The sequence below is a fragment of the Thunnus albacares genome, chromosome 11 (assembly GCF_914725855.1).
Source record: "Thunnus albacares chromosome 11, fThuAlb1.1, whole genome shotgun sequence".
In the NCBI taxonomy this organism is placed as follows: Eukaryota; Metazoa; Chordata; class Actinopteri; order Scombriformes; family Scombridae; genus Thunnus; species Thunnus albacares.
Window position 1 is genome coordinate 19,347,296 of NC_058116.1, and position 16,446 is coordinate 19,363,741.

At 39.1% G+C, this 16,446-nt stretch overlaps 1 protein-coding gene across 3 annotated transcripts in view; it reads right to left on the reverse strand.

The window, feature by feature from the left end:
• Positions 1 to 16,446, reverse strand: part of cps1 (carbamoyl-phosphate synthase 1, mitochondrial) — a 55,816-nt gene that overhangs the window by 6,965 nt on the left and 32,405 nt on the right. For 2 of the 3 annotated variants that reach the window (XM_044365985.1, XM_044365986.1), the window contains 7 exons: positions 16,190 to 16,265; positions 13,602 to 13,679; positions 11,238 to 11,345; positions 10,033 to 10,122; positions 9,506 to 9,676; positions 1,449 to 1,523; positions 1,250 to 1,348 (listed from right to left, as the gene is read on the reverse strand). In XM_044365985.1, the coding sequence (XP_044221920.1) occupies positions 1,250 to 1,348; positions 1,449 to 1,523; positions 9,506 to 9,676; positions 10,033 to 10,122; positions 11,238 to 11,345; positions 13,602 to 13,679; positions 16,190 to 16,265 (697 nt within the window). Of the gene's footprint in view, positions 1 to 1,249; positions 1,349 to 1,448; positions 1,524 to 7,020; positions 7,092 to 9,505; positions 9,677 to 10,032; positions 10,123 to 11,237; positions 11,346 to 13,601; positions 13,680 to 16,189; positions 16,266 to 16,446 lie in introns of those variants that run through there. The other variant, XR_006406001.1, reaches the window with a different exon arrangement.

Consider the following 16,446-nt stretch of genomic DNA (forward strand, 5'->3'; position numbering starts at 1 on the left):
AAAGCAGCAGTTTTTTTCACATTCACTCCCTGCAGTAGCATGTTGAGGGTACTGTACTTTTACTACTTCTTATTACAGTGCCTCTTGGATATACCTACTTGCATGAGTGTTAACACGTTAGTCAAATTTGCACATTGTCAGCATAGTATTCATAACACACCCACATCAAGAACACTGAACCATGGCAACAGATAGTAGAAGGGAGTCCCTTGCACAAATACAACATTTCATACTGCCTGTGTAAAACTGTGAAACTTACAGCTCTCAAGCTTAAGGCCACAGTCTTTGTCACCAGACTGCCTAATAAGATGGCACAATCAAATGTTTTGATCCTCCTACCACAATCTTTCTCAGTATTGGAGGTAAATGTTCATCGGTTTTGCTGCTGTGTTCTGGATCTGTCAGCCTAAATTGTTGCTGCTTGTCAGCCATGTAACAGTGAATCTGTGACCCCAGGCGCTTGCCTTGAAGTTGACCTGTTCCCCAAGAGCACCAATTACACAGCTAGTGTTGTGAATGTTTTGTTAAAGCTGCATTAGTCAAACTTGCAGTTTTGCAACCCAGGGTGGCAGCAATTACTAAACTCATGTAATATGGTGTCATTAAATAGTACAGAGCTAAAGCTTACTTTTTTCTGTGGCTGAGGACTGGAAAGAGTGGAAATGTTTTTGCAGCATTGATGATTCTAGACTTCTTTTGACAGAGCATTTTCTTGATGAGGATGAACTAGCTGCATCATTTGCTGTGAGATGATCCTCATCACTGTGGGTAATTTTAAAATGAGGACCATGTTTGTTTGGATAGTCATTTTATAAATTTTATGCTTCTGTTGTTTTTCTCATCCATCCTGCATAACAACGTCAGACTGACATTAAACTCGACTTTCAACTCAACAACTACAATTTAGGTTTCTTCCACTCATGCAAGATTTGTCATGAATTCTGCGGACTGAATGATTCAAAGCTATTTCAATCTCTCTAGGTAATGTCACTTGAGAGCTATTGAAAGTCATTAATGGCACACAGCAGTCACATGAGAGTTGTTACAAGTCTCCTGAACCAAGGTGTGATTTGGCTTCAAACACATGAGTAGTGAGAAGTGCCAGGCTGGCATTGTACGTAGTTGATAGCCTGAAAGATTTAGACCACCTGTTCAGAAGGCACCTCACATTTGGTGTCTTGTGGGCAGGAGGCACCAAAAGGAAACACAAACAGGAGGCAAGTGGACCTCCAGATGGCTGTCGTCTTACCTGAATCCCAATCAGGATGCCCTTCTGTGGCAGCTTAAAGCCTGTGGAGAGCATAGCCTTCAGGAAGGCTGAATAAATGTTTGGTCCAAAACAAGCTACCTACAATAAAACACATTATGGGATAAAAGAGAAATTACACTAGTTGAAAAATAACAAGAATTAACAATAGAATTGGGCTGTATATTTCTGAGGTTCTTACTTCTCCAGTGGAGGCCATCTCACAGCGAAGCACAGGATCTGCATCCCTCAGCCGTGGCCATGAGAACATGGGTGCCTGGTGGAAGAAGGGTTTGTTTTGATCTCTTTTGAAAAATCTCTGTGTTAAGCTGTAACCAGCAAGCACAGTCACAATGTCATACCAGAAAGATGGTAGACTATGAATCGCTGGCTATGGCATTTGTTCATTTACAGACTCTTGTTGATTGACCATGAAAACTTACCTTTTCCCTACAACAGTAGAGGTATTCTAAATGAATGAAATACCACAAAGAATGTGGCAAACAATGGAGAATCATTTCTGACATAAATGGTAAGAATGATAGTGTGTTTCAAATGTGCTGAAATCATTTAAAGGATGTGATGACACTGTTGCCACCGAGAGATGTAACAAAACTTGATTTATCTTGAGAGTAACAGGTGACCTACGCCTGCAGTATTTACATTTCCTTATGGACTGTGGGAAATAAATAGTAAATAATGTGTTAGTTTATTTATGACTAAACATTCATAGAAACTAAGAATGAAAATGTTTACATTGCTATTCATTATTTCATTTTGTCTCAAGCAAACCACTTTGTTTTTGCCTGAATGAAACTTTAAGAGGACATCAGAGAGGAGAGCGAGAGGGATTGTAATACATTAGAGACTTAAACAGAATAACACTACAACTGCTGGCACAGACAGACTGGAAGGACAAATCTGAAAAGAAAGGAAGCTGTTCAGACTGCAGCCTACAACTCCCTCTAACAGTTTGTTTGACATGCTCTCTCCACGCAGGGTGAGTCAGAGGAGGAGAGGAAGAAGAAGAGAACTAAGAAAATGAAAGGAGATAGAGAAGAGTGGAGAGACAGAGAAGGAAATGAGGAACACAAAACAAATGAAATAATGAGTGCAATGACAGAAGAAAAAAGGCAAAAAACGTCAGGAGGATGAAATGGGGGATAGAGAAAGAGACTGAAATGAAAGGAGAGAGAAAGGAAAAGATCACATTATAAATTAAAAGAGAGGATGGGGAGAGTAAGTGAAAATAAAAATACAGGAACAAGAGCAGAAGACAGTAGCTTCTAAATTTTGTAATATAAGCAAATTAAGAAAAATATGGTGCCATGTGGGAAGCCATTCTTATTTCTCCATTTAAAAGCAGACAACCCCTATTACCTTGAAAAGAGAGAGAGGTGGTAGTTAGGAGTGGAGTGGCGTTGTGTGGTTGGTGTGTATGCACTCTCTCTCACTCACACACACACACACACACACACACACACACACACACACACACACACACACACACGTAGAGGCAAGGGCCACTAGGGGGATTCATCCTTGAAACGGGCTATCTAATCAGCTGAATGTAATGTTAGCATACTAATGTACTATTGTAAGAAGGGACGAAGAGAAGGGAATGCAATATCGCTTATCATGGCTTTGTTCAAAGTGTCAGAGAAAGACAGAAAGCTTTGCAGAGATAAAATGGCAGAATGTAACCGAGAGAGAAAATTAAAGGCACGCTATGCAGGATTTTCCCAAAAAAACAATGTATAGTGGTATATGTATGCATCTACCGAGACCCTGCCATCTGCCTGTATTTTCTTATTATTTTGCTGTGCTCAGTGTTTCTGGGAGTGAGCCTTTGGGCAGTGGGAGTATAGCCCACAGCCAATAACAGCGTGCAGGGTGTGGGGTCGGGACTTGTAGCAGAGTGGCCAGGTTACATTACTGTCTCTGTCTCTTTTCTCTGCGTCATGGATATATAAAGAGAACAGGTCTGTGTCTGTTTGACCAAGGGCGGGGCTGAGCTCCTCACTCTCACTCACACACACACACACACGTGCGCGCTCTGAGCAGCCACAGTGGACAGAATGAAGTGTGCGTTTCGGCTGCGTTCACACCAAATCCACCTTCCCACAGGTTTGTGCAGAAGTGTGGGCGTGTTTATTTGTGCTTTTGAACATAGCCGCCGTGAAACAATCAGAAAATAATGTTTATCTGATTCGCTGCTTTCTTCTCACTACCACCACTCCCTTTGTTCGTTCACTCTCTAGCTCACTCAACCACTGCTGCTCTCTCTCTCTCGCTCGTGCTCTTGGCTCACTGTGGTGTCGTTGAACCAGGGAGGAGGGGCCAACTTTGAATGTTGTGTTTACAAACAGCAACCAACAAATCCTGCACAGTATACCTTTAAATAGATGGTGAGGAACACATACAGAGAGGGAGTAACAGTGGCAGGCAACTTTTAATGGTGCAGTAAAAGAGACAAGAATCAACAATAAAATAAGTGGTGGAGAAAAGAATTTGTGAAAGGCAGAAAATGAGTGACACAAAGACATTAGCTTGTCATGTACAGTCGATTTGTACATGATCCACGAAGATGGGATCATTTTACACCATTGCATCATCCTGATTTTAAATGCTCTGAAAATGACAAACGGTACTCAATCCTTCATGAACAGAATTTTGACAAACTCAATTATAATAGTTTGTCCTCCAATTGCAGCGGTGTGTCTGTGACAGAAAATATGTGACAAAAACCGAGGCTCTGTAACCACAACATTCTACTAACACACACACAAACACTAACACCCCATCTCCATATCCCACACCGACCGCCCACTCCTAAGAGACAGTGGAATTGTGAAGCTCCACAACATGAACAATGTTATCTTGGGGCACCAGCTGAGCTCCAGTGGAGAAGGAAATGAATACAGACATTTCCACATAACATTGTTGCTCACATCCATTGCCTTGTTGGAGGCGGAAGTGGCACTTGTGTAAATGTCTTTATATTTGCAGTTAAATGGAAATTAACAGCTAAATTTGTACTTACAGATTTGAAAGACAATTTCCATATTCTTGTATTTTGTATTTAAAGCTGGAGTGCGGGACTTTTGTCTCCCCCCTCTGGCAGTGAGAGTAATTACAAAAACACCATTGACACATGCTTACGTCATAGGCTCCGACGTAGCCTACAAATAGTATATAAATAGTTTTGAGTGTCACAACCCCTGCAAAATGACTCATTATACTATCAGAATTTGCTCCATACGGTCTGATAACAGTTGGAAAGTCTAGAAGAGCCACACAATTTAATTATTTTATCCCCATTCAAGTTAGCAGAGGGCAAACTGGAAGTCTCTGAGTGCGCATTCAAACAGCCAGAGCAGGAATGTCCCACCCAACATGAGATTTAAAAACTCTGTATACAGTGAAATGCAGCAAGATTTATCTGGGGGTGATAGGCTTAATCAGCATTGTGTGAACTTGTTTGGCTTGAAGGGCTTGAATGTAATTGACGTTCATTTATATGTAAAAGTTCCAGACTGCAGGTTTAAGTTTGAATTATGGATATTTTATTCTAAAAACAACTGAGAAAGGCTTAATTTCTGAAGTACACCTGCTTGCTGTCTGATCACAACTCACTTGGACTCTGTTTGCAAGAGAGCTTGATGGTTTTTTGGGCATTGTAGGGTGTTTGCAAGGGCTTTCATAGCTCATAATTAATGCATGGCTACATGATTACTATTAGGTCTCTAGGCTAGTCATGCTAGGTGGTTACTACTGTTTTAAGGGTGGATGCCAGAGCGTAAACAACCAGTGTGTAGGATGTTAAGCTTGGTTGTTAGGTAGTTGCTGACAAACAATTGTCATATTGTGACATTGTTAAGGTCTTACGAGTGGTTGCTAGGGCAGTTGGCAGCAGTGGCATAGCATTACTTGGTGAGTGTTAGGGTGCTCAATGTTGTTGCTAGGGTAGTTGTTATTGTAATTCTGGATAGAGTAGTTCTGATTCTAGCATTAGTGCTAGCAATGGTAACGGCAGTATTGTTAGTGACAGTAGCATTTTCATTTCTTTATTTTTGAATAATAAAAAAAATGAAAAATTGATGTTCAGAAAGCCACATCAAAAGCTAGTGTTTTAAAGTTGAATAGAAATGTATCAACCATATTGGTCATAAATTACATTGAGTCATTAATTACCAGATGTTACTATACCTACATATTTTGTTCACATAACACTTGGGTGGTATTGACATGGTCTCCTTTAAAGCATTTACAGAAATTTAAGTCCAGTGTGATATTTCTCCTATACTGTATGTACATATTTTTGAGTCACACAGCTCACAAAAATGTATCTCAGATGTAACTGTAATGTCCTGCATGCCATAGTCAAAGAGACACAACATCCAATAGTTGAAAGTTATTTTTCCCCAGCCAATAAGTGCACTAAGGACCAAACCACCAAATCCCCTTCTTCCCCCTCAAATGTTGTTTTCATGCTCTTCCTCTTCTCTGTGTCATAAATACAATGGTGTTATTGTTCCTGTGAGTTTGTATATACAGACAGAAATTACACAATGGGGACTTGTTAGTGAAAAGAAAACAACATGGCCTCAAACGAGGGACTGTCAGAGAGAGAAAAGAGATAGCAAGAGCAACAGAGTGAGGTTGAGAGGGAATGAGACAGATAAATGAAGATGATCTCTCTGGATGGCAATGACTTATTCCTTGTGATGATACAGTGAGGACAGCGAAGGCTGAGAGGAGAGATGGCACATTTTGATGGCACACACTTCAGGCTACTAAGCCTGTGTAAATTGTTTCACACATCATTGTGTGTTTACAGTGGGGACTTGATGTTGAGACAGCAATAATGTGTTTAACAAGAGGAAAGAAATTAGCACTCCTTTGTTAGACAATTATCATGTATTTCTGCAGGTTTTGCAGCAAGGCCAATGTCAGTCGGGGGGTGTGAAGTCTGTATCATAGACTCCAAGTAAACTCTGGAAGTCTTTTAAGCCTGGAAACTGGAGTATTCAGAACTCTGATTAATATTCTTCTCCACTGTGCAGACTAGAAATTGAAAACTTTAGGTGGCGGGGAAGAGTGGGGGATTATACCTGCGTGATTGGCTCCAAACTACAGCCATTGTTACAGCAGCTCGGTTGTAATTAGAGGGAGAAATTACTTTGGAAAAAATAGCTTTGGAACAGCTGGCGAAACGTAAACTCTCTCATATCCAATCTAAGAAATAAGCCTCCCAGCCGGTATAAGAAAGCACCTACTACTACCCCCCCAACCCCCACGCTTAGGTAGAGGGATGAAGCAGTAATTGCTGTCTTTGTTATGTGATCCAATGGAAGCTGTACTTTCAGAACTTGCAGTACCTATTAAGATATCATACATGCAGGGCTCTTTACATAGGAACTAATTTTCAAACCATCCACCATACATCAGGCTGTAAGAAGTTCAGAAGAATGGTAATTAGGACTTGTAAGGAAAGTTAAAAGTTGCTTTTGTACAACAAGTAGCTATTCTCTTTTAACTCACTCAGGGTTTCCGCCAGAAAAGTTGTTAGGCCCAGCGGCCAAGAAACTTGACTGCCGGGCCAAGACACTTGGCCTGGCAGCCAAGCGGCTAAATCTTGTAGTTCTGCAAAGTTGAAGAATTGCATAGTCCTCTATGAGTTGAGAACATTTTACCATTTAATAGGCAAATAAAAACCCTTGAAAACACATAAGGCCTGGGGCATCCGGTAGCCAAGTGGTTACAGCGCATACCTTATAACCGCAACACCCCTGGTTCAACTGCAGCTTAGGACCTTTGGTTCATGTCATCCCCCTTTCTCAATCTAATAAAGGGCAAAATGTCAAAAGAAAAATCTTTTTTAAAAATAATCCACATTTGGGCCTCATGCAAGAACCACTCGTACAAACAGATTAGTTCTTTAGTGGCACATGCATGTGATTTAAGAGAACTTGTGGCATTCAGCAATTTTCTTATAATTTTCTCATACAGAAACCTCTCATTTGAAATAACCAAAATTGTTCTAGTTTCGGCAAAAAATAGTGTGTTCATGTAAGACCCCATCACTCACAGTAAGAAGCTGATTGAGACAATATTTTTTCAGGGTCTTTACGAATCATAATTCCAGCATATGAATGAATGGGGAGTTTAAATATCACAAAGTCAACTAAAAAAAATGTTTATAACAATAGTACACCTAGTCATGACCAGGTGGTATAAAGTTGAAATGTGTAATTTAAAATACATATGTTCAGCTGAATCTTACTTGGAACACTCATACGAACAAGGCCCGCAGAAAAAAAGGGAGAGATTTAGGATAGGAACACAAGAATGTTCTTGCATGAGGCCCAGTTGAATATTATTAAAAATGCTCTTTGTCATCATAAGATGTTTTTCTTGGAAGGTTAGAAGTTTAATATGCTTGACCCGTAAACGCAACCCATAAACAGCGCCCTTTACAATTAAGTTTTACTTATCACATTCAAAACGTGCAACAGCAACAGGCAACAGGCTACAGGCTAGGCAGCATAGGGAAACGCTTGAGGCAAGGATTTTCCAATTCATTACCTTAGACCCTATTTGTTCACTGTGTTGGTGGGGCAACTTTTTAGTGCAGTTCTCCCCATAGAGGTAGTCAGTCTTCATTTTCTTGACAGAGTGTTTAGGTTCAAGATCCATAGACTTGAAGGCCACAAAAAAAATTTAATTTTCCAGTTGCTTGGAACATATAAATTACAGGTATTTTCACACATACAGTATAATTATAATTTTCACACTTGGGCCAAAGGTTTTTCTAGGCTAGAGTTCGGAATCATTATGTTTGGTGAAGTGCAAAAGCTTCAGTAAAATATGGGTGCTGTCCAAAGAAGCAGTATTACAGTAGTACTACCGTAATATGTACTATGTACTAAAAGTTGATAATGTGGTAGTTGAACTTGTCATACACCACCTTTATTTATAATATGCACACAATGCATATCAGTATAGATAAAGAGACTGGTGTAAACAAATCTTTAACAGCGTCAGAAAACTTTAATAATTTATATTTAGTTTTGGTTTAAATGTTACTATTTATATTTTTAAAAATGGGCTAAACTGGAATAGAATTAGCTCCATGTACAGGGGGTGGAGTAGTTTTTTGCCCTGAAGAGAGCAACACTTACCAGGGTTCAGGGCAACATTCACTGACCAGGGGGTGATATGAGCTGAGCAAAGGAGCCTTTGGTGAGTACTTGGCTCACTACACAAGCACAGGGGCTGAACACATGGTCCCCTGGGACTTTCAAATGGGCGCTTGATGACCATTGGTAACTTTGGCTGACCAGAAGGGCACTTGGTCCACCCAGAGTGGCATTTAAGGAGCCTTTGGGCTGACAATATAAGCACTTGGGTGGCCACTGGTCTGCTCACAGGGGCACTTGGGCTGCTAAACTGTCTGTCTGGTGTTACTATAGAGCGACGATGAAGTGTCCCAATAGGGCACACACATGGTACATTTTGTTTACATAAAACCTGACCTGAACCTGCAGTATGCATGTGGTAATAGGCCCAACCTCAAGTCAAATAAATGTTATATATGTATGTATAGCCTCATATCACAAATCAAACATTTTGCCTCAGGGGGCTTTACAATCTGTACAGCATTACAACATCCTCTATACTTAGACCCTCTCAGCCTGAGTTATTTCAATACCCTCAGATTGCATTGGGTTAGGTCTATAGTTCAGCCACTTAAGTTTTCATTTGGATCATACTGTATATTGTCCCTTTAATGTCAGTTCTCATTTGGCCACCTTGTGAACTCATTTCGGCTTCTTGCTTGCTATTCTGTGACAGTTTGTCGTCAGCCATTTGAGTCCCGGTCAGGTCACATAATCAGTTATCTTTCAGCCCTGTCTGACATTGTGCTGATTCACCTTTTGATAATTCAATTGAGTGATTACGCAGAAGGCTCTTTCTAGAATCACAACCACTTATATTATACAGTATTGTCTAACATGTAGTTGTAAGCATAAGACATAAGAATTGAGGCCCAGACAGTAGTTTGGCAAGACATTAGACACAGCAGGATTATCATAGGAAAAGAACAGGTAGTTGTCACTCACTCACCTTATTATACATTCATTTATCCATACATACATCCATTCACTCTGCACACTTTAAAAACTTGACTTAAGATTAAAGAAAGCCAGTTAAACAGTTTGAGCTATAAACAATTATTCCAGTTTCCAATCTCACCTTGATGCCCACGTAGTCTATAGGAATGATGGGTTTCTCCAACGAGGGCAGGCTGGCCTCATCCAGAGGCTCTCCCACCATCACTTTGGTTGCCACATTGATAAAGTCCACACCGATTGTTTTTGATACAAAAGGGAAGGAGCGTGAAGCCCGCAGATTACACTCTATCACCTGAAAGGGTGCATAATGCAAATAAAGTAATTTCAAAAAAGTAAAAAGACACCCATTCTTGCAGATGAATGTACACATTAACTAAAGCTAATCAAAAACATAAACACACTCAATGCAGATATGTACATTGCCAATGCACAAACATACTGTACACATGGAGTTTATACACACATATTTCCTGGTGTGTTGTAGCTGGGAAATCAAAATTGAAGACAATATTGATCATAAAATCCATCCAGCTTTGCAAATTATTCCGAACACATGGTGATTTCAATTCATGAGTGAATTGCATTGCAGCAATCAAGTGTGAAAATGTCAATCTATCATTTAGTCATACTCTGGTAAATATTACCTACCATGACATCATTGCCTTTAACCAGAAATTGAGTGTTAAAGGGCCCGGAAATCTCAAATGCTTGCGCTATTTTCCGGGTGGCAATCTTAACCTGAGGGCAATGGAAAAAGAGAATATATACAATAAATATACAATAAATATGAAGCTGTCTGTAAACTGTTTCATAACATAATATCTTTGTACACACGTATGGAGACTTTTTTTTTTGCATAATGTAAAGTGAAACTGAAAATCACATTTAGTCATCCCATTTTGCAGTCAAAAATAATGCCAACATGTTTTTTTTAATGTATTGTTAATAGTTATTTACTATTAAATGGAAGAAAAATGGTCTTTAGGGAACTATCAAATATAAATGCTCACTTTCTTCTCAGCTGGCTGGGAGGGCTTGTCTGTGTTTGATTGACAGCAGCTGACTAAGTGCTAGTGTTACACTGTCAGGAACAAAAGCCCACAAGTCAGGGGCAAAGACTGAGTTGTTAGAGGTGGTATTGAAGAGTAATGACCATACCAGTATCTAAACGGACCAAAGTGACCTTTTCAGGTACATTTACCTGCTGTTTAATGTAATGGAGCTCAGCAGCTAATTAGCTACCTAACCTGAAAACTGACATTAGCAAGGCACTTTTCCCTGATGAATATTTGTTTGGTGGCTCATCAACAAGCCATGGTGCAGGACAGGACATGTGTTCATGTTAGTAAGTTAGATAAGAAGGAGACTTTAGCAGGAAATCTTAGTCTGGAAATCTTAATGGAAATCTGGAAATCTTAATCTTTGTCTGTTATGTAGCAGGCTGCTGATGTTACTGTTGTATGCAAAGATTTGATTGGCATTTGCAGGTCGCCATCTACAAAAATGGAGAACTAACAAAATTCTGTCGAATTAATTCAAAAATAGGGGGTGTCATCATGAAATCAAAAAATGAAAATATATAAATTATACATTTCTCCCTTTCGGTTTCTGATTTTCTTCTCAAAGGAGAACACAGCTCAAGTGATTTACAGGGCAGATATGTCAGCGGTAGCGGGAAAAAAACATGCTATTTAATTTCAGTTGGACTTAAAATGCACACAGTATTTGAGTTAAAGTGCTTGTGGAATATCAATTGGGTCATTAAAAAATGAAAGTAAAATTGATATAGTTTGAGTCACTACATGAACATTGAGAGTGACCAAAGATGAGTTTCTGTGTGGAACTTAACTGACCTTTTCTAGCGAACCCTGGCTAATGGTCTGGGTTGGCAGCATTAGGGTGGCATCTCCTGAGTGTACCCCAGCATCCTCCACATGCTCTGTTATTGCATGGACCAGAACCTGGACAGACACCCAGTGATTACGTCATACATACAGTATTTACATGCAGATCATAGCTCTAATATGCAACAAGAGTTACTACTTAAGACAACTCAGCCTTAACAGCCTTGGTCTGTTCCCTGATGAGAATTTTTCAGATGGAGGCAGACTTGATGTATTTATACCTACAGTATATCACAGTGGAAAATAATATACAAAAATGGAGCGTCAATATATGGTGATCCAGTTCAAAAACAGTGTATGCTTCACTATGCATTTGGAGGAAATGAATTAACTGAGTCAGGTCAATAATCATTGAAAATCTGTCTGGAAAAAGAGCCTGTATTTGGTGAAGAAACAATGTGAGGAACAATGTACGTGGATATGCAGTGTCAAAAGAATAACTTCCAACTTTTCACCCACAGAAAAGGTGATTTGTATCGCCAAGCTCCTGCATGTGTGAGTGTGTGTCTGAAAATGAGCTGCCGTGTCATTAGCTCATTTAAACTGCTTCTAACCACAGCATTCATTAGCACTCTTCAGATAGAGCTTGTAATTAATACGTATTATCTCTGACTTTTCCACTCTCCCACACATATAATCACTCACTCACACATACACGCACACAGCCTGACCACGAATAATGAGGCCTGCTTGGTATTCAATTAATGGACAGCTTGTTAATGTGATACTGAAGATAAGGTGGGGCTGTATTCAGGGAAATCAGAAAAAGAAAATCTACCATACAACTGGATAACCCACGTTCAAACTGACACCCTTGAAATGACTCCCACAGCCTAACCAATAAAAAGACAGACAGGGCATTCAGGACAAGTACCTTAGCAACTTACAGTGCTAAACAATTATACACTCATATAAGTTTTCAAAAGTTAAACCAGCTACTAATAAGTGTCTGTAAAAGTGAAACTCCAACAAACAGGCATTATTGGTTTGTGAGGTTCCATGTGTCTCAGGAATCATTAGGATCAAATTTTTGTAATTTACTTTTTCTGTCATGCTCCCTAAATCAGCCCGATCTATTTTATTTTCCCTTGAATACAGACCTTTCAACATCCTGCAGAAAAGAGAAACAGAACTGCATTTTTACAATTTTACATTTCAACACATTAGCGAAAGAAGCATTTGAGAATATTAAAGAACAATTTAAGCAATTTTTCAGTGACATTTTTTCTGTATTAGATGGGATATTTTTCTTATGTAACCCCACTTTGATAATCTGAATGCATTCAAGCAGAATTAAGAAGTACATTTTTTTCAGATTTTCCTCTTTAATTAAAGGTTTTATTCTTTCAGTTATCAGTTATCAAATATTTATCCCTGTGCTTTTTTGCTTCAGAAGTTATGGAAGATGCAGTTCAATAGTTTTTTTTGTACATTCTGCTATGAAAGTCATTAGAGGAATATATAACAGAACTATGAGTCATATTTTCTGAATTTTGTGATATTACAATAACCAGCGTCTAGTATTTTATTTTGGATTTTCCTTAACATTCTTTGAAACAAACTAGCTGGAACAATATGGTAGTATATATGTAAAGTACATTCATGATTGAGCAACAATCAGCAGACGAACACAACACGAAAAGTAAGAAAATGACATAAATCTGTGGTGCATGTCAATCAGATATGAAAACAGTTTGTTGAACAAGAATCATTTCAGTGTGGCCTGAACTGATCTAATCTAAAAAGAAAAAATAATTTAGTATCACCAGTTTCCTGCATTTCGGTTTTAATGTATTCCGTTCTCCAAATCAGATCTGTCTGAACTATAATGTCTTTTCACTAAAGATGAATGAGATTACTTCCACTTTATTAATCTGCTGGGTTCAATGTCTGTTCTACCTTTCCATTTAAACTGATAAAAATGGAGGACTGAATAATGCCAGTCTAAAGAGATGAATAACAATGACACTGTTCTAAATGAAAATATGATCAGACAAGGCGTCAATATCAATAAAACAGCGACATCTTTTTTTTTTTTCTCATACTGTTACACTGTGCAACATTAGATTATGCAAAAGATGTTTTTGAATAAAACCAAACTAAATTTCTATGTCAAGTTCTGGTTCTTTGAGTAATTATTGCAGGCAGAACATACTAATGTGTGCATATTATAAATTTAGCCTGCTTTGACAAGGCATGGAGCCAGTACTGCCAGGACTTACTCATATACAGAATGGCAACATAATGTTGTTAAGGAGAGAAGACAAAAGCCTATACACTGTAACTGGAAAGAATATGTCAGTAATGTCTCACCTTGCCACCTTTGGCCACAGCATCCACCTCTACCTCCCTGGCACCACGGATGAACTTGGTGATGACCACTGGATGCTCCTGGAGGAAAGACAGCAGGACGGCTATTCTATGAGGTTATTCTACTTCAGTGTTTTCCAAGGTTAGGAAATTAACAGAACATAAGCAGAATTAAGGACATTGCAAGAGGTAGGAAATAATTAGTAATAGTATACAAGTATTGTATATATCATAATTAAAACATGATAGGTGGTGGTGCATCATACTGAGAAGTGTTCATAATATTTTGCCTTCCTCCTGTATATTAATGGCATAGACAAAATATTAGAAACACTTATATAATATATAATATAATGCACACCACCACTACCCACTATGACCTTAATAATATACATAAAGTAGACTTATCACCTTTCTGACAGTGTCAAAATGTATAGATATAATTTCTATATCAAAATGTGTAGAATCTATGGCAGAGCTGTTGTATTTGATTGCAATAGATTGCACATGTGTTTCTAATAAAGTGCTATATGAGTATAAAAAGAGAAATCTCTTGAAAGAGATAAAAACAAACAGCTCATGATGAAAGAAGTGTAATCTATCAATTGTTAAGAAAAGCCATTCTGTAAAAGTGAGTTTTAAGATGACATTTAAAGGCAGCGACAGTGTCAGCTGACCTGATGCTCAGTGGAAGGCTGTTCCAGAGCCAAGGAACAGTACTTCTGAATTTTGGAGCTGCTCCATAGCTCCGCTGTTCGGGCAAGTAAACAAGGCATTACAATAATCGAGGTGGAATTATATAAAAGCATGTTTAATTTTCTCTGTGTTACTAAAGGACAGAACTGATCTGAATAGTTGAGATATTCCTTTGTTGACAGCTGCATTTGCATCTGAGACGTGTTCAGAGCCAATGATTAGAACTTTTGTCTTAGAGTTGAATTTTTAAACAGTTGTGGGACAGACAGTTTTTAAGTCATCTAGGCAGCTATGTAGTGAAGCCAGTTTGCAGATGTCAGAAGGTTTAAATGACGGGTACAGCTATTGTATATATTGTCAGCGCAGCTTTGGAAGGAGATGTGGTGACAGATTTTCTGTCCTAAAGGTAACATGTACAGGGTAAATACAACAGGTCCAAAGATTGATCCTTGTGGTATTCCATGTTTAGTTTCAGCAATTCATGAAGCAAATTCACCAACAGAAATAAAAACATTTCCTGTTGGCTCCTGACAAGCAGTCCAGGGCAGTTCCAGTGATACCCACCTACTTTTTTTAGTCTGTTTATAAAAGGACAGAATGGGCAATGGTCTCAAATGCTGCACTGAGGTCAAGCAATAATAACACAGACCATGTACCAGAGTCAGCAGCTATCAGTAATTTGTAACTCTAGCAGTTCCTGTGCTGTGTAGCTTGCTGCACTCAGACTGAAACTTCTCAAAAATATTGTTATTTAGTGTCTGCAGAAGTTGTAATAAAGCGCAGTTCTTGCACCCCAGAAAGTCTTATGGGCAGGTGGGTCGGATCATCAACTCTGACTGTGAAAGCACCAAAAATTCCTGCACACTGTCAATCACTGGTACTCACTTCATTAACAGCGTTTTGATCCTCAGACCATCAGAATCTTGCCTTGTGAAGATCTGAGGACCAAAATCATCAATGAAAAAAAACAATCTAAATGATATAACCCAGTCTGAACAAGGTTGTAGCCTTTTGTGAAGTGCAGTCTGTAAATTTTAGACAGTGAAATGTTCGTTATTTTGGTTTTGTATGCCAGAAAATTGGATTTGAAATGAAGAAAAGACAGAGGTTGAAGATAACTTTCAGCTTTAAATTGAGGTTGTTCAAATCTGCTCAGATCAGTTTATGTTCTTGACTAGTTAAGCTTGTTACCTGACCCTAATCCAACTCAGCCTGTGAATCACTTGCTCAAGACTAGACTGTAGGAAAAAAAAAAGAAACAAGCACAAAGCATTACAAGGAAAAGTGCCTGCTGATGTCATAGACTTCCAACTATTTTTTATTATGATAACTTTTTCGAGTTTTGGTAACCTGTCAAATTGCATTTGTTTTCTAAAATTGTGATACTGTATCTAAATTGTTACAATTCCAAAAGTGAAAAATGTTGGATTCATCATTGTTCTGATACTTAGAACTTTACTGTGTGTACATCTGTGTATCAGTGTTGATGTTGGGTTGCGTTTTGGCAAAAGTTGATTCTGGTTCAACCTCTTGTAGGACGGCCGCTGCGTTTTTTTGCTGAACCCCATGCTGTCCAGATTTGGTGCAAATGCAGCTTAAGCCACCTGCGGGTTCAGTGAAGAAGAGATGGGCACACAACACTAGCCAACAGTCATGCCAGCTGGTAGCATCAGATAATTGAAAGCAGAGGGAGAACGCAACATGAAAAAGAGAACCTGAGAGTGTGTGTAAGTGTGTGATGGAGAGAGAGATCACTTGCCCTAACATGTTTACCCAACAGAATTCAAGACAGTGAAAAATGAAAAGCCAAGGTGAGATGTATGGAGGGAGTTCCATGGCGATGTGTCTCTCTCACATGCGCAGGCAAGCACACACAGAGTTAATACCGTGCTCACCTGGGACACCTGGGTGGCCTCCTCCAAGAAGCGTTTCATCTCCTCTTCACCATATGCAACGTTCATTGCAGAGCCACTGGTGAGGTGCAAGCAGGAGAGAGAGAGAGAGAAAAAGAATGAGGGAGAGAAAACAAAAGGCCACAGGAGAGGAAGAGAAGCATGCAAACAGGAGAACATACAAGCTTCAAATGATGGTTCAAAACACTCATTATCTTTCTGTTGCATCACTATTACCATCGGGAACAAGGTCTGGAAAC